This window comes from Castor canadensis, chromosome 9, assembly GCF_047511655.1.
Source record: "Castor canadensis chromosome 9, mCasCan1.hap1v2, whole genome shotgun sequence".
NCBI classification, from domain to species: Eukaryota; Metazoa; Chordata; class Mammalia; order Rodentia; family Castoridae; genus Castor; species Castor canadensis.
The window spans coordinates 14,600,022-14,624,804 of NC_133394.1; the positions used below are offsets into that span (position 1 = coordinate 14,600,022).

General features: G+C 42.9%; 1 protein-coding gene and 1 non-coding gene across 2 annotated transcripts; one reads left to right on the forward strand and one right to left on the reverse strand.

Annotated features, from left to right (window-relative positions):
• Positions 1-1,493: 1,493 nt before the first annotated feature.
• Positions 1,494-1,657, reverse strand: LOC141411054 (U1 spliceosomal RNA). Its single transcript, XR_012435913.1, has one exon. It is a non-coding gene; the product is annotated as a U1 spliceosomal RNA (small nuclear RNA).
• On the forward strand, positions 1,506-19,344 carry Reeld1 (reeler domain containing 1). The gene is given in 8 exon segments (XM_074042811.1): positions 1,506-1,649; positions 6,261-6,426; positions 9,732-9,941; positions 11,340-11,562; positions 13,983-14,146; positions 17,225-17,474; positions 17,904-17,967; positions 18,736-19,344. Coding segments are annotated over 6 exon segments (1,509 nt in total). The 5' UTR covers positions 1,506-1,649; positions 6,261-6,426; positions 9,732-9,742.
• The last annotated feature ends 5,439 nt before the right edge of the window (positions 19,345-24,783 follow it).

Sequence of the window (24,783 nt, forward strand, 5' to 3'; positions counted from 1 at the left end):
GAAATACAGCAAAATATTGGCCGTGTTAGTCCCCAAAACACATGGATGTCTGAACAGAGGGATGTACATATCTTGGTCTTCCTTAGCTTATGTCTATGCTCAGTTCTTTAACTGGTGACTCATGATGTGAATGGTACTATGCTATGCATTGGGACTAAGGAATTTTAAGATGATTCCTGCTCTCCAGGGTTTTGAGCTGGATCAACAGAGAACAATTTACAGCGAAAGAGCTGCAATCCAGGGCAGTGGATGGGGCCTAGCCCTGCATGAGGATAAAAGGTTCAATGGTGTCACATCTTCCTAAGATAGAGGGAGGTCCAGAGTTGCATCAGTAATGACCTTTAAGACTAATTTTTGGTGTCCAATTATAAAATGTGAATGATTTTTGAAAGGGAAAAGGAAATTCTTCATCAACTTCAGGGTCCTCTTTTTCTGTACTTTCTGTAACAGTATGTGGTCACATTTCCCCTGATAATTTATGACATTGTTTGTAATTATCTGCCTGTACCTCCACCTTCATTACCAGCCCTAGAAGGATGACAATAACCTGCTATTCATCTATGTAACCCTGAGCACATGGCCTAGACTTGTAGGCATTTAGCAAAGGTTGGCTGAAAAATGGACAACTGCTCAGAGTACATTTCCAGCATTTCTAAAATTGAGTGCCACCAACTTCCCTCTTTCAGACATTGCATAGATTGTATTATTTGTCCAGGTTCACTAAATGACAATCATTGGTCTGGGAGTATGGCTCAGTGGTAGAGACCAGGCTCAAAGATCAAACCCCAGTACCACCAAAACAAAAATAAAAACAACAAAAAGAAACTGACACAAACTTTATAAAAGATAAATGCCACTCATTTTTAACCCCTCCTTTGCCTCCACAGAAGCCATCTCCAAAGATTATTGATGCTTCCTTCTACTTCTGCAAGCATCTCAGTCCCCACCACCCAACTCAAGGAGGCCTCAACCAACACATCCGTTCGTCCCACCTTCACACCTGTGTTCAAGTTCTCCCTGTTCTGTGAATGTCCTTTTACCCTCTGCATCTATCCAAACTCCATCTAAACTCCAAGATCAACCATCTCTCCTTGCTTCTAGGTAAAATATTCTGGTATGCCAGACTCTGGTAACCTGGCATTTAGCTCTCTTGTGATAATGGCTTTTATTTACTGCTATGCATCACTGCGAGAGTGTCCATTTCTTACAACATCCTTATGAGAAAGCTAATATTTTCCCCATTTTACAGATGGAAAACTTGAGGCTCCTCAACATGAACTTGTCCAAGTTCACACAACTAGCATGCTGCCTGACTTCAGAGCTCTTTCTGCTACCCTTGCTGTCTCACTCCAAGTAAAATTTCACCTCCTAGAGAGATCCTGTTGAACTTTCTTCTATTATCTGATTGTCTCCATGATCCTCTGCAAATAGTAAGCATTCAAATATTCATTAAAACCCTGTTTTCCTGCATTTGTTCTTTTTTTTTTTCTTTATAGGGGAGAGCACAAACGCAGTCCCCCACTACCACAAATTATGCAGTCGAGTTTCCCACATTTGGGGAAATCGCAGTGGTCAGCACATCTGGAGTGCAATGGATAAGCCTCACCCTGGGAAAACCACCTTCGTGATCATGGTGTCTCCCCTGTCAGGTAAGTGTTGCATTTGTTCTTTAACAGGGAGAAATAACTGGGTAGAACAAAAGCACTAAACCTTTTTTTATTTTATTTATTTATTTTCCTTTTTCTTTTATTATTTATATGTGCATACAAGGCTTGGTTCATTTCTCCCCCCTGCCTCCACCCTCTCCCTTACCACCCACTCCACCCCCTCCCTCTCCCCGCCTCAATACCCAGCAGAAACTATTTTGCCCTTATTTCTAATTTTGTTGTAGAGAGAGTATAAGCAATAATAGGAAGGAACAAGGGTTTTTGCTGGTTGAGATAAGGATAGCTATACAGGGCATTGACTCACATTGATTTCCTGTGCGTGGGTGTTACCTTCTAGGTTAATTCTTTTTGGTCTAACCTTTTCTCTAGTACCTGTTCCCCTTTTCCTACTGGCCTCAGTTGCTTTAAGGTATCTGCTTTAGTTTCTCTGCATTGAGGGCAACAAATGCTAGCTAATTTTTTAGGTGTCTTACCTATCCTCACCCCTCCCTTGTGTGCTCTCGCTTTTATCATGTGCTCATAGTCCAATCCCCTTGTTGTGTTTACCCTTGATCTAATGTCCACATATGAGGGAGAACATACGATTTTTGGTCTTTTGGGCCAGGCTAACCTCACTCAGAATGATGTTCTCCAATTCCATCCACTTACTGGTGAATGATAAGATTTCATTCTTCTTCAAGGCTGCATAAAATTCCATTGTGTATAGATACCACATTTTCTTAATCCATTCGTCAGTGGTGGGGCATCTTGGCTGTTTCCATAACTTAGCTATTGTGAATAGTGCTGCAATAAACATGGATGTGTGCAGGTGCCTCTGGAGTAACAGTCTTTTGGGTATATCCCCAAGAGTGGTATTGCTGGATCAAATGGTAGATCGATGTCTAGCTTTTTAAGTAGCCTCCAAATTTTTTTCCAGAGTGGTTGTAGTAGTCTACATTCCCACCAACAGTGTAAGAGGGTTCCTTTTTCCCCACATCCTCGCCAACACCTGTTGTTGGTGGTGTTGCCGATGATGGCTATTCTAAAAGGGGTGAGGTGGAATCTTAGTGTGGTTTTAATTTGCATTTCCTTTATTGCTAGAGATGGTGAGCATTTTTTCATGTGTTTTCTGGCCATTTGAATTTCTTCTTTTGAGAAAGTTCTGTTTAGTTCACTTGCCCATTTCTTTATTGGTTCATTAGTTTTGGGAGAATTTAGTTTTTTAAGTTCCCTATATATTCTGGTTATCAGTCCTTTGTCTGATGTATAGTTGGCAAATATTTTCTCCCACTCTGTGGGTGTTCTCTTCAGTTTAGAGACCATTTCTTTTGATGAACAGAAGCTTTTTAGCTTTATGAGGTTCCATTTATCTATGCTATCTCTTAGTTGCTGTGCTGCTAAGAAAGTTCTTACCTATACCTACTAACTCCAGAGTATTTCCTACTCTTTCTTGTATCAACTTTAGAGTTTGGGGTCTGATATTAAGATCCTTGAACCATTTTGAGTTAATGTTGGTATAGGGTGATAAACATGGATCTAGTTTCAGTTTTTTGCAGACTGCTAACCAGTTTTCCCAGCAGTTTTTGTTGAAGAGGCTGCTATTTCTCCATCGTATATTTTTAGCTCCTTTGTCAAAGACAAGTTGGTTATAGTTTTGTGGCTTCATATCTGGGTCCTCTATTCTGTTCCACTGGTCTTCATGTCTGTTTTTGTGCCAGTACCATGCTGTTTTTATTGTTATTGCTTTGTAATATAGTTTGAAGTCAGGTATTGTGATACCTCCTGCATTGTTCTTTTGACTGAGTATTGCCTTGGCTATTCGTGACCTCTTGTGTTTCCATATAAATTTAACAGTAGATTTTTCAATCTCTTTAATGAATGTCATTGGAATTTTGATGGGAATTGCATTAAACATGTAGATTACTTTTGGGAGTATCGACATTTTTACTATGTTGATTCTACCGATCCATGAGCATGGGAGTTCTCTCCACTTTCTATAGTCTTCCTCAATCTCTTTCTTCAGAAGTATAGTTTTCCTTGTAGAGGTCTTTCACATCTTTTTAAACCTTTTTTTAATGGTAAAAAGTGCAAGGTAGCATAGATAAGGAAGCAAAAGTTAACAGTCACCAGTCAAATGTCCGCTGATTTCCCCTTTTTATGTAAATTAGCATTCCGGGAGAATTGTGGACATTTTTCTTTTCTTGCACAGATTGTCCCTCCACTTCAGAAATCTGCAAGTGTTCTCATTTATTTATTTTTATCTATCTAAACATCAAAATGCTCATCATCATAATAATACTAGAGGAGCCAATGTCCATGTAGACACAGTAGCTGGTTTCAATGGCAAGGAAATGGATGGAATTGGAGAACACCATCTTAAGTGAAGTTAGCCAGGCTCAGAAGGCCAAAGGCCGCAGGCCACACGTTCTCTACCCAATGCAAATACAAGCAATATTATGAAAAACAGGTCACGCAAAGGGGAGGTCACTGATGGGAGAGAGGGTAAAAGAAGGAAGTTAAGGTGAATATGGTCGATGTTCTTTCCGTACAAGAATGAATATAGAAATTTTAAACCTGTTGAAATCACCAAACAGAGGGAACTAAGGTAGAAAAGAGAAAAATAGAGGGGATGAACCAGTTCAGATTATAATACATTTATACATGGAAATGTTATAGTGAAACTCCCAGTATAGCTATCTTAAATGAACAAAAATGTCTTTTTCAAAAACAGAGAACAGGAAGGTAAAACAGGTCCTCTCTGGGGTTGGTATCAGTGGTGGTAGTGGGGGAGGGAAGACAGAAGAAAAGGATTGTAGGAGGGGGAATATGGTGGAAATATTAGGTACTCATGTATGAAAATGGTAAAATGAGACCTATTGAAACAATTCCAGAAATGGAGGGAGGGGAAATAAAGGAGAATGATGGAGGGGGTGAATTCAACTATGATACATTGTAAGAACTTTTGTAAATGCCACAATGCACCCCCAGTACAACAATAATATGACAATAAGAAGACGTGACCAAGCTTTGAAGAGGGGAATGTCCTGATAGAGAGGTTTGAGTGTGAGTTACCTCCGGTATGCTCTCCATCTCCAGAAACCTTGGCACATGAAGAAAATGTCCATAGGTCCAGACAAGACAAGGAACAGAGAGCTTAGTGGGTTTTCCTCTCTGAGTACTTAGTGAACGTTTTTCAGGACTGGCTCTTACACCAGGAGTGATGTGGGAATTTGAGGCGATAATTACAGGCCAGATTTTAATCCATGTCATCTCAACATGTTTTAGAGTAGTTCATTCTTATGTTTTCTTGACTAAATAAGGCATTACAGATACGCACAGGTCTCTAGCCAGAAGAAATCTAAAAGATCATCTAATCCAAACCTTTTATTTTAAAGCTGAGGCAACACAGAGAAGTTAAGGGATTTTCTGAAGGACACAAAGTGACTGATTTATAATCATAGAACCACAGCAAGACTTTCCCTGAGTGTGACATTAATATAACTGCTTGAGTCAGGGCTGTGGGACGTTAATGCAATGGATTTAGTCTTGTTAATATATCAAGTCCAGCCAAATTGCCAGTGAGAAATGACTTCAAGCAGATTCATGAAATCAGACAATGTGTTCTCACTTTCTGGGAGCACACAGCTGGGCTTCATTCCCGGGGACAGAGAATGTCCCTCTTACTCTGTCTCTGTCTCTCTTACTCTGAATTTGGCTCTTGCTTCTCTGTGTTCTGTCATTCACATTCACACTCTCTCAAGGGCCGGTAGGATGCCTCCTCAGGGTGTGCAGACCCCCATTACAAAATGTGTACTGAGCCCTTCTTTTGTGTCAAACCTCAGTCAAATGCTATGCATTGCCTCACTGAAACTGCACAAGCACTTTGGGATGCAAGTATATGCCTGTGTTATCCTTGTTTTGAAGATGAGGCTACAAAGCTAGTTAGTGGCAAAGCTGTGCTGGGAGATCCTGTGTATCACAGTCTGAAAATTGTGTGAGCGTGTACAATTGCAGAATGACTGGAGCTCAGGTTCCTCATCCATAAAATGGGTAACAACGGTGCGAACCTCACGGTGTACCATGAGTCACAGTGAAGCAAAGTGTTACCCACTGGCCAGAACAGTACCTGGTCTTAAACAAGGTCTGTGTATATACAGACTCATTATCGTGGCAAGCTGGTCCTACTTCCTCATCTTACTATCTTGCGCATGGCACCATACAGCTGTCAGACCCGACTCCACCTTGTGACCTCTGCTTACCCACATTCCCTGGTTCAGACCTGCGATGCCCAGTGTACTAACGACCTACTATGTGTGGCTCCCAGGTGCTTGGCACGTGTGTCTAGTCTGAATTGAGGTGTGTTCTAAGTGTAAGCACACACTGGATACCAAAAACTTACTATAAAAAAGAATTCAAAATATCTCACTAATAATTATTGTACTGATGGCACGTGAAATCGTATTTTCAACATACCGAGTCACATAAATGCACAAGAATCAATGTCATTTGTGTTAGGTTTTTGCACAGGGCTGTTGGGATGTTATGTACGTGACTTACATAATGTTTGTGTCAGCTGGCGCTGCTATAGCATTGCGTTCCGTGTTTTTTTTGCAGTCAGATTCCCATCAAGAGTTTCTGGTTCAGCTCTGCAGAAGAAGAGCCCTCCCCTGCGAGCAAGTGATGGCCCCGCCGGCATCAGGTCTGTGGAGAGTGTGTGGGGCCTGTTGCCAGCTAGACAACAGCCGTGGTGTGGCAGGCAGCGAGAGCCATGCAGGATGAGGTACTGAGCCTTTTAGGTGTGCCCTCCACCTCTTTGTACTCTCTTTCTAACCTGGAAGCCAGACCTTCTGAGAGCCCCTGTCTTGGGGGAGTTTGCACTACAGGACCAAGCAGAGGGGCTGGTAGGATCCCCTCTATCTGCAGTGGGAAGATTACGCCAGCTACTGGACGTGAGGCTGGGGAGGAACGGGAAGAGGGAGGTTTGAGAGCAGATGGGAATGGAGAGGAGACTAGCCACTCTGCCCAAGCACAGGGCAGCAGGGACCTCAGGGAGAAAGGCCACAGGTGCCCAGGGGAGGCTGTCAAGCTCAGCTTACTGCAGACTTGAGTCCCGTTTATGCATCAAAGACTTTGAGCAAACAGCCTTCAAGCCACCACATGAACTTGGAGTACCAGGCGAACAACACTTTGCCTAAGTTTCTAGAACCCCAGATTTTCTTATGACTCAGTGGGAGACTGAAATTTCCTCCGCCCTAGTGGGACATCGGCACAAAGGACCTGACTTTCATTTGTGTGGGGAGAATACTGGAGTCCTGGGCCAGGCAGGGTCAATTTCCCTAGTGTTTATATGGTAGATAGCCATGTTTACATTGACAATGAGAGGCTAAGCTGCTTGGTCTCTAAGCCAGTGCTTTGCCTATTAAGTCACTCATTTCATTAGGGATTTCTCAAGTGGAAATAAGGTGGGCCTGGTGGTGAGGTCATTGCTGTCTGGAGCCCCCTCCCAGCGTTACCCTGCACCATCAATCCCAGGATTCTTAGACACTGTGTTCAGTCAGCTATCAAATCCTACTAAGTCTACCTACAAATGATCTCCTGAATCTGCTCTTCTGTCTTTTCCTCATCCTTACTGTTGCAGTGATGATGCTCATGGTGATAGTAAACCCTCCGACAATCACTTGAGCAATTCTGTGTGTGTACGTGTGTGTGTGCATGTGTGTATGTGGGTGTGTGTTGCTGGAGATGATCCCAGTCATTGCACATGCTAGGCAAGTGCTCTACCTTTTATTCGTATATTTTTGGTTTTGAGATTGGGTCCCTCTCCCTTTTTCATGGGCTGGCCTTGAACTCGTGATTCTCCTGTCTCCACCTCCTGAGTAGCTGGATTTACAGACTTGTACCACCATGCCTGTGAAATTCTTAAATGCACGCAAGGTTGGAAAGTCCAGCTTTAGTGCAATCAATGTAGGAAGGAGTATGCTGTGTAGTATTTTAGTACCCAGTTGTTCTGCTCTCAGGTGTCAATCCTGCTTCACCAGGGAGCACTTCCTCAGCCCACAGTGACTTGAGAAGCAGGTAATGCTGAGTTGTGTTTGATTCAAACATCCTCCCCTTGGCAAGGAGACCAAGATGGAGCTTCCGGCTCCGCCAAAGATGCCAACACCAGTCAGTCGTTTACAAAACCAGTTCCAGCTCTTTCTGGTTCCTTGTACAGGCGTGGACAATTGCTGTGACTAGAAATTGTGTGTTTGTAAATGTGGTTTTAGAGAAAACTAACATGATTTAGGCTGGATTTAGATACTGAGGGGCTGGTTCCTGCCCACACTGAGGATTAGTGGTGACAGCTGTTGTCCTTCCCATTGGGGAAAGACTGAGGGAGAAGAAAAGACTTTTGTTTAAAGGATGTGTCTATGCAACTCTCAGGGGAGAGACTGGCCCGCAAAGACTGAAGGAAGGTGTGTTCCTAGGTGAGTGGATGGAGTTCAGTGGTTCAGAGAGACCACCACCAATAGGAAATAAGAGCCCACTAGAAGTAACACAGGAAAGGGTGGGTTTATGGTGGTGTCTGTGGTCTGTGAGATGTGGCGTTCACTCTCTTCCTCTGCAGGCACCTGAATTAGACCTGCCTTTGGAAAGGACACTACCTTTCCAAGGGCAAGGGCTCAAGGGACATTTTTCTAGGTGTCCTTATGAAAAAACACAGTCAGTTCTCTGGGCCCTCAGAGATACTGAAAGCTGAAGATACATACGCTTTTCCAACTCAAAGTTCTTTCTCTCCAAAGGTTGGAGAAACTGCAGGCACAGACCCTTGTGGAATAGAGGTGTTTGACTGTAGTGAGTGCCATGTGGAAAAGAAACCTAGAAGAAGAAAGCATTGTCTGAAAGCCTCTTAGGACAAGTCTAAAGCATGAGTGAGAGATTGTATTCTTAATCTTTTTGTGCTTCATCAAAGGGTGGTGACAGTGTCTTGTGAGGATAGGATGGGGTAGATAACGCAATCACTGGGTGGTACGAATTAGTCCCTGAATCTACTGTTTTTATACATTTTTTGGATTTTACTTTTACCTTTTAAAATGTACCTGATAAAGGAGAGGTGTATCACTGTCTCACATTGTCTCTTAGATAAAAATATTAGACAAACTTTCAGAATGCTTGGGTACAGGACTATCAAAAGATAAAAATACAGAACTATTAAAAATGCTTGAGACAGCACTATATTCAGATCCTTTTTCTGTCTTATTTGCCCTTCACTTTATTTTTTAACTGCTAACTTCTTTTATATTGTCATCTTTTAATACTTTCTGTTGTAGTTAACAAAAAGTGAAATTTATTCTATCCGTGTTATTTCATTCAATCATTATATTCTATTCCTGAGCCAAAATTTTTGCTCAACAAGGTATAGAATAAATCAGCTTGGGTATAGTTTCTCTGCTCATTTTCTTTGCTACAAGTAGAGAAATAACTTAAAAGAGCAAAGGAAAGGACAAAGGGGATATCAGAGCACTGCAAACTTAATCACTTTTTCTTTTTTGTTGGCAGTGAGGTTTGAACTCAGGGCTTCAAGCTTGTAAAGCAGGTGCTCTACCACTTGAGCCACACCTCCAGCCCTCTTAATTGTTTCTAAATAATTGATAGCTTGAAGAAGTTTTGTAGTGTTTAAAAAACTCTGTAATTTGCATTTGTAGAGATAAGACACTAATCCAAGCCACTGCCTGACCATATTGGAATAGAGGGAGTCTACTTCAGCAATCGTGTACTATAGTACTCTTCCCCTGGATGTCAGATAGCCTCCAAGGTGACCTTATCAAGATATAAACATTTTCCATTATTATTTCTTAGATTTAATAATTAAAGCATTTTTTAAAAAGGCAATCTGGTCTTAAAAGAAAATTATAAGAAGTTTTCAAAAAGTGTTTAGAAATGAAACACTTCTATAGCCTGGCATGTCCTCTTGATCTTGACCTTGGGGAGGTAGCACTGAAAGTATCTTCGGTGCAAAGACAGCGTAGGATTCGGGTCAATCACATCTATTCGTATCATTCCTTAAATAGCATGTGGGCTGAAGGCTTTTTTGTGGCGTTGCAGGAGAGGGCAGGATGAGGGTTTCAGCTGCCCAGGCTTGTACCATCCTTTGCCTGGCTTCCTGCTCTTCAGCCTTCTCCCACGGTGCCAGCACTGCCGCCTGTGAGGACATGTGGCCTGGACACATCAGAGCTCAGCCCCAGCATCCCAACACCCACCACATCACCATCCAAACCAGCAGGTCCTCCTACGTACCCAGTGACAAGATTCCAGGTATGTACGGGAAGGACTTGAGAGATTGCCCATGCAATCTTCCAGTTTGTGTTTGTGCCAGACAGGAGCTTCCTGAACTAAAGTCTGGCTTAGTCCTAGGAAGCAATTATTTGGACAAAACTGAACCTGAAATTTGTGTGTCGTGAAAACCACACAATTTCTAGTCTGCGTTGACAGCAGTAAGAGCAGAGAACATAAGTGAATTATTATAAAACATTATTTTGTCCTTACAGTCAGATGTAAATGTATCTTCATATAGATATAAATGTGGTTACCCTGAACTATTGTCAGGTGTCATGTGTATGTGAAAAATATACTTTTTTCTTATTCCTTAAAACTGAAATTCATCCATCAATGAACCCTTCACTGCGATGATAGGTTAATTTGCTTGACAATAGTAGCCATTTTGCTGTGTATATCAAAACGTCATGTTATATACCTTAAATACATAAAATAAAAATTTAAACATAAAATACAGGGCTGGGGAGGTAGCTCAGTGGTAGAGTACATGTAGGCCCTGGATTCAATCTCCAGCACCACAAAATAAATAAGAAAATAAACAAACATAAATAAAATACCTCTTAGTGGCTTATTTAGCTCACTAAGTCTTCCGGGGCCACTGATGTCATAGCAAGTATCAGAGATGACTGCATCTTGAGTATGGAATATGTCATCAAGTCACCCCCAGAGAGATGTGTGGTTTATAGGATCATCACTATGAACGAGTGTCCTAGTCTTCCCAAAGTCCTACCAATCCTGTTAATCACTCATTTTAATATTTGCCAATATCATAAATAATAAATAGTATCTGCTTTACAATTGCTTTTCAAATTATGACAGTGTTTGTTTTATTTTCTGTTTGTGTCATTTTGTCATTGGGGGGGTCATCTTTTTACTGATTGACCTACATTCCAGATTTATCTATTTTATATGTTACAAAGTGTTCTTAGTTAATCACTTGTCTTTTGATTTCATCTGCACTCAGATTATTATTTTTATTATCTGGGGGGCAGTACTGGGGTTTGAACTCAGGGCCTCATGCTTGCTAGGTACCACTTGAGCCACTCCACCAACTCATTCAGATTATTTTAATATAGCAACCTTTATTCATCTTTTCCTTTATAGCAACTGGGTTTTGCTTAAAAAGCATTCCTAACTCTGATGTTTAAAAGAAGAAAAAAGCAATGTTTCTAGGCTTTTGTCTTGCATTTTTACACATATTTTCTCTGAATGGAACCTATTTTGGTGTGAAAAAGGACTTCAGCTTTCCTCTCTTTGATGAACTGTTCACTTTCTGCAGAAGAGTTGGTCTTAGGATCTCAGTATTAAATACTATATAAAACCTCTGGATGGAGCTAAGTCAAGCATGTCCATCTGGAATGGTGTTTTCTGTTGCAGTGACAGTAAGAAGTGGTCGCGATTTCATGGGCTTTCTGCTGCAGGCTCGGAGGGTGTCTGATCACCAGATAGCTGGCACTTTTGTCTTCATTCCTCCTAATTCCAAACTGATGACTTGTTTTGGAGAGGCTGATGCTGTCACCCACTCTGACAAGTCTCCAAAGAGAAACCTGTCGTTCGTGTGGAAGGCCCCTGCCCAGCCCATGGGGGACATCAGATTCCTGTAAGAGAGCTGTTCCTTAGTAACTGAGCCCCCTTCCAGAGCAGGGGTGGGGTGACGTCTCTTTTCCCCTGCTTCAGATTCTGCCCCTTTTCTCTCTATAGTCACCTTAGAACAAGGACAGGGTCCCTGGGGATGTCCAAACTAGAGAGCCTATGCAGAGGATACCTAGAACAAAATTTTCCCCCAAACCCTCCCCTTGCTCTCATTCACAGTCCTACATTGTGTTTGCTGTCCCCTCCTCCCTCAGCACAGATCAACCCTGGCCAACCTCTCCAGGAATTCTGACCAGAGGACAAAATAGCTGGTGGCAGAACAGTAGGGAAAGAACAAGGAAAGAAAGAGACAAAGGCAGATGGACAAATGGACACTGTTCTGGATCAAGGGAAAGCCACTTAACTCTCTGCACCTTGGCTTGTTCTCTATCAAACGGGCACAGTAAGATGATTGTGATGGTGCCTGCCTGTAATCCCAGCTGCTCGGGAGGCTGAGGCAGGAGGATCTCATGAGCCCAGGAGTTCAGGGCTATCTTGGGCAACACAGGTAGATCCCATTTCAAAAAAAGTTGTAATAATGAGTACACCTGCCTCCTAGGGCTGTCTGATCAAAGAGCAAAGTGGAAAGTCCTTAGGACAGATGGACCCTGCAACAGGAAGCACCATATAGGCGTCATTATTACTCAAAATGAGATGCTTGTTTTGCCATTCTTTTCATTCACCAGGAAAGAGATTTTTTTTTTTCTGGAAGAGGTATGTCATCCTCAGTTTCTTCCCTCTAAGTCTCAAATACATGAAGGAGATTGGGCCTGAAGGAGGAACCTCCAGACTCCGTGCTTCCCCTCCAAATTCCCCCCACTCCCCCCGCCCCTCTACATGAGGAGTGAGATTGCTGAGGCTAGGACCACCTTGCAGCATCCTCCCCCATCCCTTCCTGGGACCTGTGTGGCAGACAGGCCATCAAGATAGGAAACAAATTGGCCTGTTTGTTAAGTCAGTGCCAGCTCCACTGTTGGTTTAACTGGGTCTCCAACCACAGCTTTGCTTCCTACCTGGTGCCCGCATATCTGCGGCTCGTGGTTCTTTAACCTCCCCAGCCACTTCTGTTTCTCAGAGCCGACCACTCCTGCTATGCATGCCAGGAAGTAGTGTAGAAGCCATTGTCTCCATGTGACAGAAAAAGGAGCCAATTCTCTTAATCAGAGGCCTCTCCCAAAGTCACCTTTGCCCATCATGTCTTGACGGAGGCCTGGACCATAATCTCACTTGTCCCCAACTCTTTGGGTGACCTCAGCTACATTCATCACATTGTCACGAGTTCCTTCTGAATACTCACAGTGGGAAAGTGACACTTGCCAATAATCTCTACCTCAGTGAAAATTTTGGGAGAATAAATGGCATGTTGGTGAAAATGATTTGTAGTGGAAAAAGGCATATGTGCTTAAAATAATGTTTATAATATTAATGATTTATCTCTAATGTTTCATAGAATCTATAATTATAGTAGAATCATACAATTGTATACTAGAATTCTGAAATCTTTAATTAATGATTTAATTAAGAGTATATTAGTAGTGGCTAGTAATAAAGTTGAAGATGAAACTCATTTTGAGTCTAAACAATTCAAGAAGAAACTCTTTAATCCAAATGATTTATTATTATTATTATTATTTTAATTTATTCATATATGCATACATTGTTTGGGCCATTTCTCCCCCCTGCCCCACCATCCTCTCCTTCACCCCCACCCCCTCTTGCTTCCAAACAGAACAGGTTCTGCCCTTTTCTCCAATTTGTTGAAGAGTAGACATAAGCAATAATAAAGACAAAGTGTTTTTCCTAGTTGAGATAAGGATAGCTATACCAAGATAAATTATTATTATTATTATTTTTGGTGCTAGAGATCAAACCATGTGCTCTGAGCCACAAATGAGATTTTTCTGATGCCTGTATTTACTCAGGAAGGGTAATTGTTTTGGACATATCTCTAATTACTTGCAGTTATTGAGTTTTAATTTTTTTAAATAATGAGATCCTTTAAAAGAAAATAGAAGTAGGATCTCTCAGCCAGGCGCTGGTGGCTCATGCCTGCAATCCTAGCTACTTGGGAGGCTGAGATTGGGAGGATTGTGGTTTAAGGCCAACCTGGGCAAATAGTTCTTGAGACCCCCCCATCTCCAAAATAACTAGAGCAAAATGGACTGGAGGTGTGGCTCAAGGGGTAGAGCGATTGAACCCTGAGTTCAAACCCCAGGCCAAGCAAAATAATAATAATAATAATAATAATAACATCTTTCTAGTACTTCATTCATTTAGACCTTTGCTCTTTAGCTTCTAGCAGGTTCTTTCCTTGTTAGGGGGGTGGGGGGCGGTGTGATTTAATGAGAAGCAAATCTGAGACTCACTCTGCCTTTTCTGTTTCCACAGTTTATCAATAGTCCAGTCGTATTTCGTGTACTGGGTGAAGATTGAATCAGCCATCGTGTCTCAACAGTCACACAGCAGAGGCCTCTCTGCCGACCTCCACCACCTGGAGCCCGGGTCACAGGAGCGCACTCACAGGCTGGACGGTGCTGAAGTCACAGCCCCAGGTACAACTTGCCATGGTGTTCCCTAGCCTGGCTGGCATCTTCTCACATACAATCTCCTATCTCCAGCTTCCTGTCCCCACCTGCCGTGGCCCACTGCAGCCATCCTCGGGACCTGATGTTGTCGGGGGAGATGGAGGGGCCACTGCCACTTGGGTTGCAGCAAGCCCACTTTGTCTGGTTCAATCTAACAAATTAAGTTGGACCTTGGCTTGGAGTGGACAGTTAAATCTGTGCTGTAAACGCAAAAAAAAGCACATCCCCCATCTCCCCACCACCATCTTGGCCAGTCAGCACAATATTTCAACTGTTTTCTTTTGTCCCCTGAAGCTACACAGGGAGCACCAAAAAAAAAAAAAAAAAAAAAAGAGCTATATTTTCTTTATTTTATAAAATCCCCATTTTTTATTGTTACATTCCATGGTAGGCAGATGGCTCTTTGCATCCTGTGCTGGAGAACAGAATTCGGAGTAACAGACTGAGGCTGTTTCAGTGAGAATCAACTTTTCCCTGACTGAGTGCATGATTTTATAGTCCATGAGTTCATAAACTTCTGAAAAAAAGAGGTAAACAAAACAAAACAAACACACAAGCCCCTAACTTGCTAGAGAACGTTTGATCCACTTGAAAATCCCTGTAATACTTATTTCTAGCTAAGGGCTCTGAGTAGATGCAGTCAAGACATCCAGTCACTTGCATAGAAGAGGTGAGCTTTAACCTACTAAGTCCCATTTTTTCCCCTTTATTCTTAGCTAATAAGTTAAGGGCAGAATCCAGCCAGAATCCTTGCCTCTGCTCAGTCTAGCACACAACCCAGGGCCATCTTCCCTTCCCTGCTTTTGCCCCTAAACCTTTGCCTTTTCCTGCTACCTTACACAGCTCCTCCTGAATTTCCACCACGACCCTTCTGAAAAGAGAGTAAGAACTCAGGCTCCGAGAAGCGACTGGAAGAAGGTCCTGTGCACACAACCTAGGCTCAAAGTCTCTTTTCTTATGACTCAGGAAAATGTTGTTTTAATATGGATAAGAATAACAGTGAGGTGTCAGGTAAAAGTGTCAGTCACACTGGACTTCAGCACCTCTGCTGCCCACCTTGGGAGTTCAGATGGCAGCCAGGCAGCTCATGGGAAAAGTCTTTATGCTGCCCACAGTCCTCCATGCTGGCCCTGCATTTCCCACCCATTCCTCTACACAGACCTAGTGATCCCAAAGGGAAAGGAGTGTGTGTGTATAATGGGGGGGTACCATCTAATAAAGTGAAATAGATTTCTTAACCTTAAAATTAAGATTTTAACATGTGATATAAAGTATGATTTGTCAGAATTGAAAAAAAGTTATATATGTGTTTCTCGAACCTATCTGCCAACAGACCCTTGCCACGCTTTGGGGTCCTACCAGCCCGTGGTGTGTGGTACTTTTCCAGCACCCTGCTTTCCCCCTGACATTTCCTCACACTGGCCTGTACTTCATGATGTACACACCTTTCAAGGCACTGTTCAAATAGCTCCTTGGTGAAACTTTTTCTCATGCTTCTTGATACATAAGTGTCTTGGTTTGTTTAGGCTGCTATTACAAAATACCCTATACTGAGTAATTCATAAACAACAGAAATGTATTTCTCATAGTTCGGGAGGCTGGGAAGTCCAGGATCCAGGTGCAGGCAGTTCAAGGTGACTTCTAAAAGGTGCCTTCTGTGTGTCCTCACAGGCAGAAGTTCTGCCTGCCTCTTTCATAAGGGTGCTAATTGCCTTCATGACCTCATCACCTCCTAAAGGCTCCACCTCTTAGTGCGGTTGCATTGGGGGTTAGGTTTCAACATATGAATTTTGGGGAAACATATTCAGACCATAGTAGCAAGAGTAATTGCTTCTTTAGCTCTGTTTTTAAAGTGTTCATCGTGTTATGATTTGTGTGGTTGGGCACATAAAGATCTCTCCTCTTAGGCTTTGAGTTCAGAGATGGCAGGCATAGATCTGCATCACTTCTGCATCTCCAGCCACCATAACAATACCCAGCATGCAGAAGGTCTGCAGGAAATATCACATGCACTGAGGGTTGAGACAGAAATTCCAGGCCATCCATTTACTATGTGTGTCCAGGCTGGGCTGCCTTGTTTTTCTCCTTGATGTTTCTGAGTGATGAAAACATCAGAGCAAAGGGGCACTGAACAGTGACCCGAGAAACTTCAGGTAACACTGTTTCTGTCAACATCACTCATCATTCTGATCATCACTGTGGTCAACTCACGGTGCGTGTTGCGTGTGTGCCGTGCGCACTGCGTTTCACGCTTCTACAGCAACGGTTTCACTTCCCTCCTCAACAGCTCCAGGCCGGGGGTACTGCTAGTAGCTCCCTTTTGCAAATGAAGAAACTAATGCTCTGGGAGGACTTGCCCAAAGCCAGGAATTAGCAGAGTGGAGCTCTGACCCCAGACAATACTCTGACTCTAAAATGTGGTCCTAGTTGCTCGCTGTCCTGGGTGCGGCTATTTCCAGTGCTCTGGGCCCTCCCATTAGCCAGACATCGATGGGACATCAGATGTTAGAGGGCATGACCTCATCTCTGCCCATAGCAGATGCTCATGTCCTTATCACTGCCAGGGAAACTTACAGTGTTACTAATATGGCAAAAGGTCTAGGGCTTTAAAGAACCTGATTTGTGAGATTCCACTTGTCTTCTAGCTAGGAGCAGTTTTTGGCAGAGGTGAAAAAAATTATAGTGGTCCGGTGGCTTCTATATTACTTGGGTGGCAGTTGTTTAGATGCACAGACCCAGAAGAGCCAGGGACTTCCTCTTTAAAATGATGTAAGACATAGGTGCTCTGCTGCTTTATCAAGTCTTAAATTACTGGGCTAACCATCTTTATGTTCACACTTTTGAGTGGCTCACATTTAATGGTCGTCCTTAAGGCACATTAGAGTCTCCAGTATTCACCCTGTTATTGTACTTGCTTATATCAATTAATGCAGGGAAAATGCTCTCACTGTCTGTGTGGTGTCTTTGCACCTTTGCTTATCTCCCAGCATGTCCCCATCACTCTTCTGCAGCAGTGCGCAGATGTCTTTGCTGTTGCCCTTACAGGATCTGCAGAAGAGGACAGCCTGGATCTTGTTCCTGCTAGTATTGGGGTGACAAAGTTGCCTGGGGATGCAGAGACTCTGTTCCAATCGCCTTCATGCACAGCTACTGTAAACAGCAATGGCCAGCCACCCCCTGGGGAGAGCAGCCCAACTCTAGAACCATCCCTGAATGTCCATAGACTGAAGAAGCTTGTGGCTCTAAGGAGATTGTCCTCTGAAGACTTTGCATCCAGCCTGAGCACCTGCCAGAGGTAACAACTGATGGGATAGGACATTTAGTACAGGTGGTAGGACATGGCTAAACACTGGGGAGCTGACAGTATTGGGGCTACTGGTCAGAAGATCTGGGTATGATACTCTCCCAGGAAAATGGTACTCTCTTGGTTGGGGTGAGAGTTCTGAGATGCTATTATAAATAAAATAAAATTGTAATATTTTAAATATATTTCTAATATAATATATTTTATATAAAATAATAAATGACAACACTTAGTGAGTTCTTTGCTATAATTCTCACTCACCTTTTCCCCAACTCTTCCTTCTGGCTCTTGACTTCAGACTCAGGAGTTATGGAGGAAAATCCGATTTCATCAGAATATACAACAGGGGCAGGAAACATTGATTTTCTTTTATCCAAATACTCAGTGAAATCTTCTCAACTCTTCCATTCTTCCCTTTAGGACTCCAGATGATCCTAGTTTTGATCCATTGGAAACTTGCCTGTCCTTAGATAGGGAGGAACAGGTAAGGACTAGAGTTGTAATTGGGGGTTGAGGTTGGTATTTGACCCCAGAGTGGGAAGCGCCAGACTGGGAAAACAGCTAAAGTCAGAGAGAAGGCAAGATGTGATATATACAAAGTGGCTTTGTCCTGATCAATACCAGCTTTTCCATTCTATGCAGTATCTCTGAAGTTAGCAGCAATTGTAGAAAATTGATGGTTTTAGTGATTTGTTTTCCCTTTTAACCTTAGTTAATAATTTCTCTCTTTTCTCCCCCTCCACTCCTCCTTCATAACATTGACCTCAAAATACCAAATGTGGTTCCAGAGATTAGTTCAATGGACAAATATAAAATGCACATATCCACTGATTTACTTTTCCTTTGAACCCTTAGAAGGAACACAAAATAAAACATGATGTGATATTCTAACTTAAATGTATTGGAACCTACAGTAGATTAAATGCCTCTCCTGCATGTGTCCTGCCATTAAAAGACACCCTCAAAGCTCTCAGCCATCAGAAATGACACAGTAATGGGTTTAGAAGCCTCTTCAAGGACACTGTTTATTCTCACAACTGGCCTGCACACTCTGTGTGGGGTTTCCATTAGCCACCCTGTCCCCACCAAGAACAAATGTAGATTTATCTACTCAGGCATTTTACTCTGAGCTCTTTTAGGAGCAAGTGAGAGGCTGGATTTTCAGTTGGAAGTTGGTAAAGGAACATGAGTTAGTTGCGAGTTTAGTGACAAATTGGGAGATCAGCCTCTTGATGTCTTCTTTCTTTTCTAGGGCAAGACCATGGCTTCTAAAAGGACCCTGATGGGGCCTTCTCTGCACACTGGGCCTCTTACAGAGCCTCAGCACCTCTTTTTGTCTAAAGTACTCACTGGGAGTGGGGCTGGGGCAGCCAACCCAACCCCTGACTTCCACACCTCTGGTGCTTCTAGGCTGCCTATTGCAGGTGGCCCGTTAGAAGCACCTAGGCCCTCTGCCAGCTCCTTACCTGAGTCAAAGCACAAGGAGCCTAGGGTGGGGAAGGGGTCTGGGGAAGGCAGTGTGGGTTACCCGATCAAGACCAACCCAGGGCCTAAAACCAGACTAGAGGGGACAAATGTTCCTTTGGAGATCCAGCTCAGGACTCCCCAGCTGGGAATCCTGCTTTGCCTGGCAGCCACCCTGGGCATGGCCCTGGCTGCTGGCCTATGCTACCTACACACCCAGTACTGCCACAAGCAGACCGAAGTGTCCTTCAGTGAGCCTGCTGCAGATGCTGTTGCCAGGAGCGACAGTGGGGAGACTGTGCATGTCAGAAAGACTGGGGAAAACAGTTTTGTCCTAGTTCAAGTGGAATACAACTAGATCACTCCTTCCGTGGGTATCAAGAAAACAGTCCTCTGAGGAGACCCTTGTACACTGACACCCCACCCCCAGTCTCCATAGATCCTGCAGAGCGTCTCTGTCAAAACATAGCTAATGAGAATTCCTGATGAGGACAGGGACTCACTGCGCCTCCTTGTCAGTGTGCAGTTAGCGGAAGAAGTGGTAAAAGGACAGGTTTATCAGCAGAGGAGTTCTTCCCAGCTTTGTTGTCTTAACATCTGTAATTTAGCTTCTTTTTTTCTTTTCACAATTAGACGTTCTGTTTGAAGAGTTAAACTCAACACAATAAATATTCTATAACCCGCTCATTATCTAGACTCCTGTGGCCACTGTGTTTCCTCTGTTGCCTTAAGGAGTCTGCTGAACTAGAAATTCTGTCTCTTCTTGGAGTCTCAGCCTCATCTCCTCTAACTCTTTGAAAAAAAAAATAGTGTTGGGTGTGTAGCTCTTGCAGGCAGGAAAAAGAACTGCAGCCCTCACTTTTTCTCTCAAAACCACCCAAAAAGAGGTTTTGAGTTCGAAAGCTGGTTGGAGCTCTGATTCAATGGGCCAGGTGAGTACAAGAGTATTCAGTTTCTTGGAAACACAGTGGTGGCACATCCACCATGACAATTGATCGACCATGGTAATTGATCCATGGACAATTTGAGAAAGCTTGGTGAAACTCATCTTTGGGAAAATATACATGCAGCATAAGCCCCAAAGTGGGACATGCAGGCCTCCCCATCAGCTGTAAATGGATCTGGGATCTCTGTCCATTTACACTTGGTGGAAGGACTTGTATTTCCCAACAGCTAGCAGACATATTGCCTTTTGCCTAAGGTCAGGCTAAAAACCATTAATTTTACCAGCAAACTTTGAAGAACAGCCTTTCCCTGTCTTCTCAGGGGATGTCAGAAAGAAAACATCACAGACAAAGACCATCGATTGCTCTTGTAACTTTATGAAGATCACTGTGATTTTGCGATGTTCCATAGACACTGCACGGTATCAAAGCAAGGAAGTTTGACTATAACTCTTCACTGTGTATATCACAATGGAATTACTGCCTTTCCAGAGGTAAAGCTGTTACTGAGTCTCCATCCACTTTAATGTAGCACCATACATTTGGAAAGGATGATTATTTATCTTCACTGAATTCATAGAGGTAGGATGCTAGAAACTTTGCATGTATTTTCACACTTAGTCCTCAAATAACTTAATGAAGAATAAGCTCAGTAATTTCCCAAGGAAAGCAAGGCATTGGTCATACCTCAATTCAACACCAAAAACACTTTTTAAAATTGGGTTGGAGGAAAGACTCAACTCCTGCTGTTTCCCCAGCCTCCTTCAGCTCTTTGGGCGTCAAGGGTAAGACTTTCTTCTCCTGGATCCGTAGAGGCAGAGCTGTATACCACTTTCAATCATCAGACACACAAAGACCTAGGTAATTTGAGTGTTTGCAAATGAATGTATTCTAGGAATTCTGCAGAAAGAAACAAATGTACTGCACTTCAGTAGGTGTCATAAACATCCCTCCTTCAGGACACATCACATCAGGGCCGGGCACGCTGCTTCTAAAACCCCTTCAAAATCTTCCTAGCCAACAGGGAATTGTTCTGTGTTAACAGAACGCTTTGCCTTTCTATTGACAGAGAACAAATTATCCCAAAATGTAGTGGTTTAAGGCAATCACTGCTACTCTTGTTATTACCCTTCATGATCGGTTCTTCTGCCCCTTGCATTGCTGATGGGCTGGAACATTGACAAGACTCCTTCACATAGCTGTTGGTTGGTGTTGGCTGCTGGCTGGGGCTGTTCATGGATGTGGGAAGCAATCTGGTTCTTTTCTTGTGGCTTCTTACAACAGGGCACAGGCACACATAACCAGAAGCTACAGATCAATAAGACCTAGCCTTGGAACTCACATGGCTTCACTCTTGCCATTCTCTCATTCTCTACTGGTCACAGCGAGCCACAGGACCAGTCTCATCACTCAAAGAGAAGGACAGTACTTGTCACTTTTTGATGGGAGATGTGGCAAAGACTATCTTTAATTCACTATACCTTCTGGCTACGCTGCTGACCTGCCTGGGACCATTTGAGAGAAGAGTGGCTGTTTTTCCCTGAGGAATGTCCTGGGCTACCTCTCTTGCATTGTGGGGCATCAAAGAGGGTGAGTGAAGTTTTCAGATTTCAGAGTCAAGCATATCCTCTCCTTCAAGTGTGCTTCCAGCTCAGGTAAGACAGGGAAACGATGTAGAAGGCTCAGGCAGATCTCTGATCTCATCAGAGACCAGTGGATCACAGAAGTATTCTTTTGGTCTTTGAAAATAATTTCACACATGTACAACAGTTAGCTGTCTAGCTATAATTAACTGACTTGCTAACCTGACATGCCACTGTTTTTAATGTCACTCTACAGCTGTGATACTGTCTTTAAATCTAGACCATTTAGAGAAATTCTCTGATCACCAAAATGTGTCATTCCTTTTTCATGCCAGCTCCTTAATTACTAGTTATATTAATTATTATGTCTAAAGTGATGCTTTCCTGTACCCCCACCCCCACCCCACTTGCCTATAACTTGGTCATACCATACCAGTTACCATGGGAGCCACTGTCTACAATTCCTGCTATGTAGCAGATATTTTTGCTACTTTTAGGTGAGGGCACCTGGAGTCCATAGACAGGTAGACCAGCCATGTGAAACCCCTCAGTTCTGTGATCTTCAAGGTCCACTAAGGCTGGTTCAGAAAAAACCCAAAGGGGACTGGATAGAAGTGTTACCTTATTCTGAAGATTGTTACTAAGGCACAAAGCTATGAAAAGTTTTAAAAGGCAAAGGCCTCAAATTGCAACATCTTAAAATAGCTTTTGTGTTTTGTAAGAACAGCTACAGAATTGTTCAGCCAGTCTCTTCTAGGACCAAAGGAAGTGTGGAACTAAACACACTTTAAAGGGAAATAATAGAAAAACAACTACTGAAAACTACATTCTAAGCAAATGTTATACATTTATTGTGTCAATTTAATAACTGTAGGTCAAGGATCTTAGCCTTTTTATACTCAGAAACTATTTATGATATTTGCAGTGAATTTTCCCTCACGATGCAATCTTGGTAAATCACAACTTAATGTTTAACTAAAGCGTGGCTGAGCTGTCTCACTGTTGAGACTGTCTGCATTAATTTGCTGTTACCGTGTTTGTTTTCTTTAAAAAATTCTAATTAACCAAAAAAAAATAGGTGATCAAGCTAGTAAATATTTAAACAAGTGTCACAATTTATTTGAAAAGCTGTCTGGGAAGGGTTGGTGATTTATGAGTGATGATGGCCAGAATCCCTTCCTGTCTTGGACTTCCGGTATTCACCAGACTTTCTGGAATCCAGAATGTTTTGATTTTATTTCATCCTAACCTATCCCTTTTCTAAAAGAGCATGGCTGAGAATTTCCCTTGTTCAGGTGAAATAAATTTGTATTAACTTGTTTTGTCAAACTTGAGAACTCCTCCATTCTTCGTAAGACACTCTGAAGTCCTCTGCTCTATCCCTTTTGGGGTGGGAGCAATCTCTAGTTGAGAATAACAGGAGGAACTTTATGATAAAAATAAAAAAAGAAGCCTAATCATAGGGTTGTCTGCTTATTCTGTTCTTTAACTGTGAAAAGAAAGCATGAGCATTTTAAGACTCTTGCTCCATTGACAAAACAAGGATGGTCTTCATACGTCATTGTTATTTTTCTGTTTTCTTTCTCTTTCTTTCTTTTAAAACAATTCATGTCACACTATCTCTGACTTCTGTAATGGCTTTCTGTCTCTCTCAGAATAACTTGACTATCTGGTGGGCTGACTAAGTCCTGGAAGACACAGCCCTCTCACATTTGCTACACTGCCATTAACACCCCAGGAACCCCACACACAGCTTCCTTCAGCTCCCTTGCTCTTATTGCCTGGTGCTTGCCTCCCCCAGACCTCCACAAGCCCTCTGAACCTTGTTCCAGTGTCACCTCATCAGAGCAGCTTCCGACCATCGCACCTCTTACCTCTCTACCTCTCTCTGCTTTTATGGCCACTTGAGTCAGCGATTTAATTGCTGCCTCCATCTAGACTAGAATGCTTCATAAAGGCAAGGATTTGCCTCGTTCAATGCCACCTCCCCAGTGCATAGTTCTTACTGCATTATTCCTACTACATAGTAAGCAATCAATGAATATTTGTTAAATGAATGAATGAGAAGCTCAATATTTGTGTTACTATCACTGGCTCTTGACGAAGTGAATAGATAGTTAGTATGTGGCACCCTGGGCAGCTCCAGGGTGCTGGGGAACCAGGCAGTGCAAGTGCTCTCCCTACAGGAGAATTAAAGAGTGCTGTACGCAGCAATCCTCAGGGCAGGGAATGTTCTGTGTCTCAGATCTAAGGCTCCAGGGAGCTCTTGGCAAGGAGGAGCTGACAATGGACTTAACCTTCCAGTCTGAGCTGGGGCAGGAAGAAAGCTGAAGGGAGTCTTTCCAACACAGACATTCGTCTGTGAGCACGTTTTTTTCAGTAAACAGGCTGGGACGGGGTTTTTCCATCTCCCTGCACACTATTAGCATTTGGAGCAGGACTGTCGTTGGTTGTGGGGCAGTCCTGTGCATGTAGACTGTTAAGCAGCATCCCTGGCCTCTGCTCACTAGATGCTACTAGCTCCCTCCTCTCTGCTTGAGACAACCAAAAATGTTAACAGGTTTTGCCAAATGTCCCCTGGAAGGTAAAGCCACCCTTTATGGGGGAACCATTGGTCTAGTGAATAAGAGATGCAACTGTAGGCTCTAGAATGAACTGGCATTTCCTACAGCATCCTCACACTCAGGCACAGAGACAGTATGATTTAAATATTGGAATGGAATTAAAGAGCATCTGACTTGGTACTTTTTGACTTTTTAAAAACTTAATAGGTGAGCTGGAAGTGTGGCTCAAGTGGTAGAATGCTTGCTTAGCAGGTGCAAGGCCGTAGTACAAAACCTACTCCCCAGTACAACACACACACACACACACACACACACACACACACACACACACACACTACCAGGTTGAACAATGAATGCTGGATGCTCTAGTTGAAGGTTGAGGTTATCTTTTTTGTTTTGTTTTGTTTTGGTACTATGGTTTGAATGTGGGACTTTGAGCTTGCCAGGTAGGAGCTTTACCACTTGAGCCATGCTCCTAGTCCTTTTTGCTTTAGGTATTTTGTGAATAGGGTCTCACATTTTTGCCTATGCCAGCTTGGACCGTGGTCCTCTTATTTAAGCTTCCCACCCAACTGGGATGACAGGGTCACTATGCCCAGTGGGGTTACCTTCTATTCCTCCTTCTGTCCTCCATCCTTCCTTTCACCTGCTCTTGAGGCACTGAAATTTAGGGTTCCAACAAGCACAGACTAAGAACCATTATCAACACCTATGTATAGATGAAAACAATGCCCCTTGAGAGGTC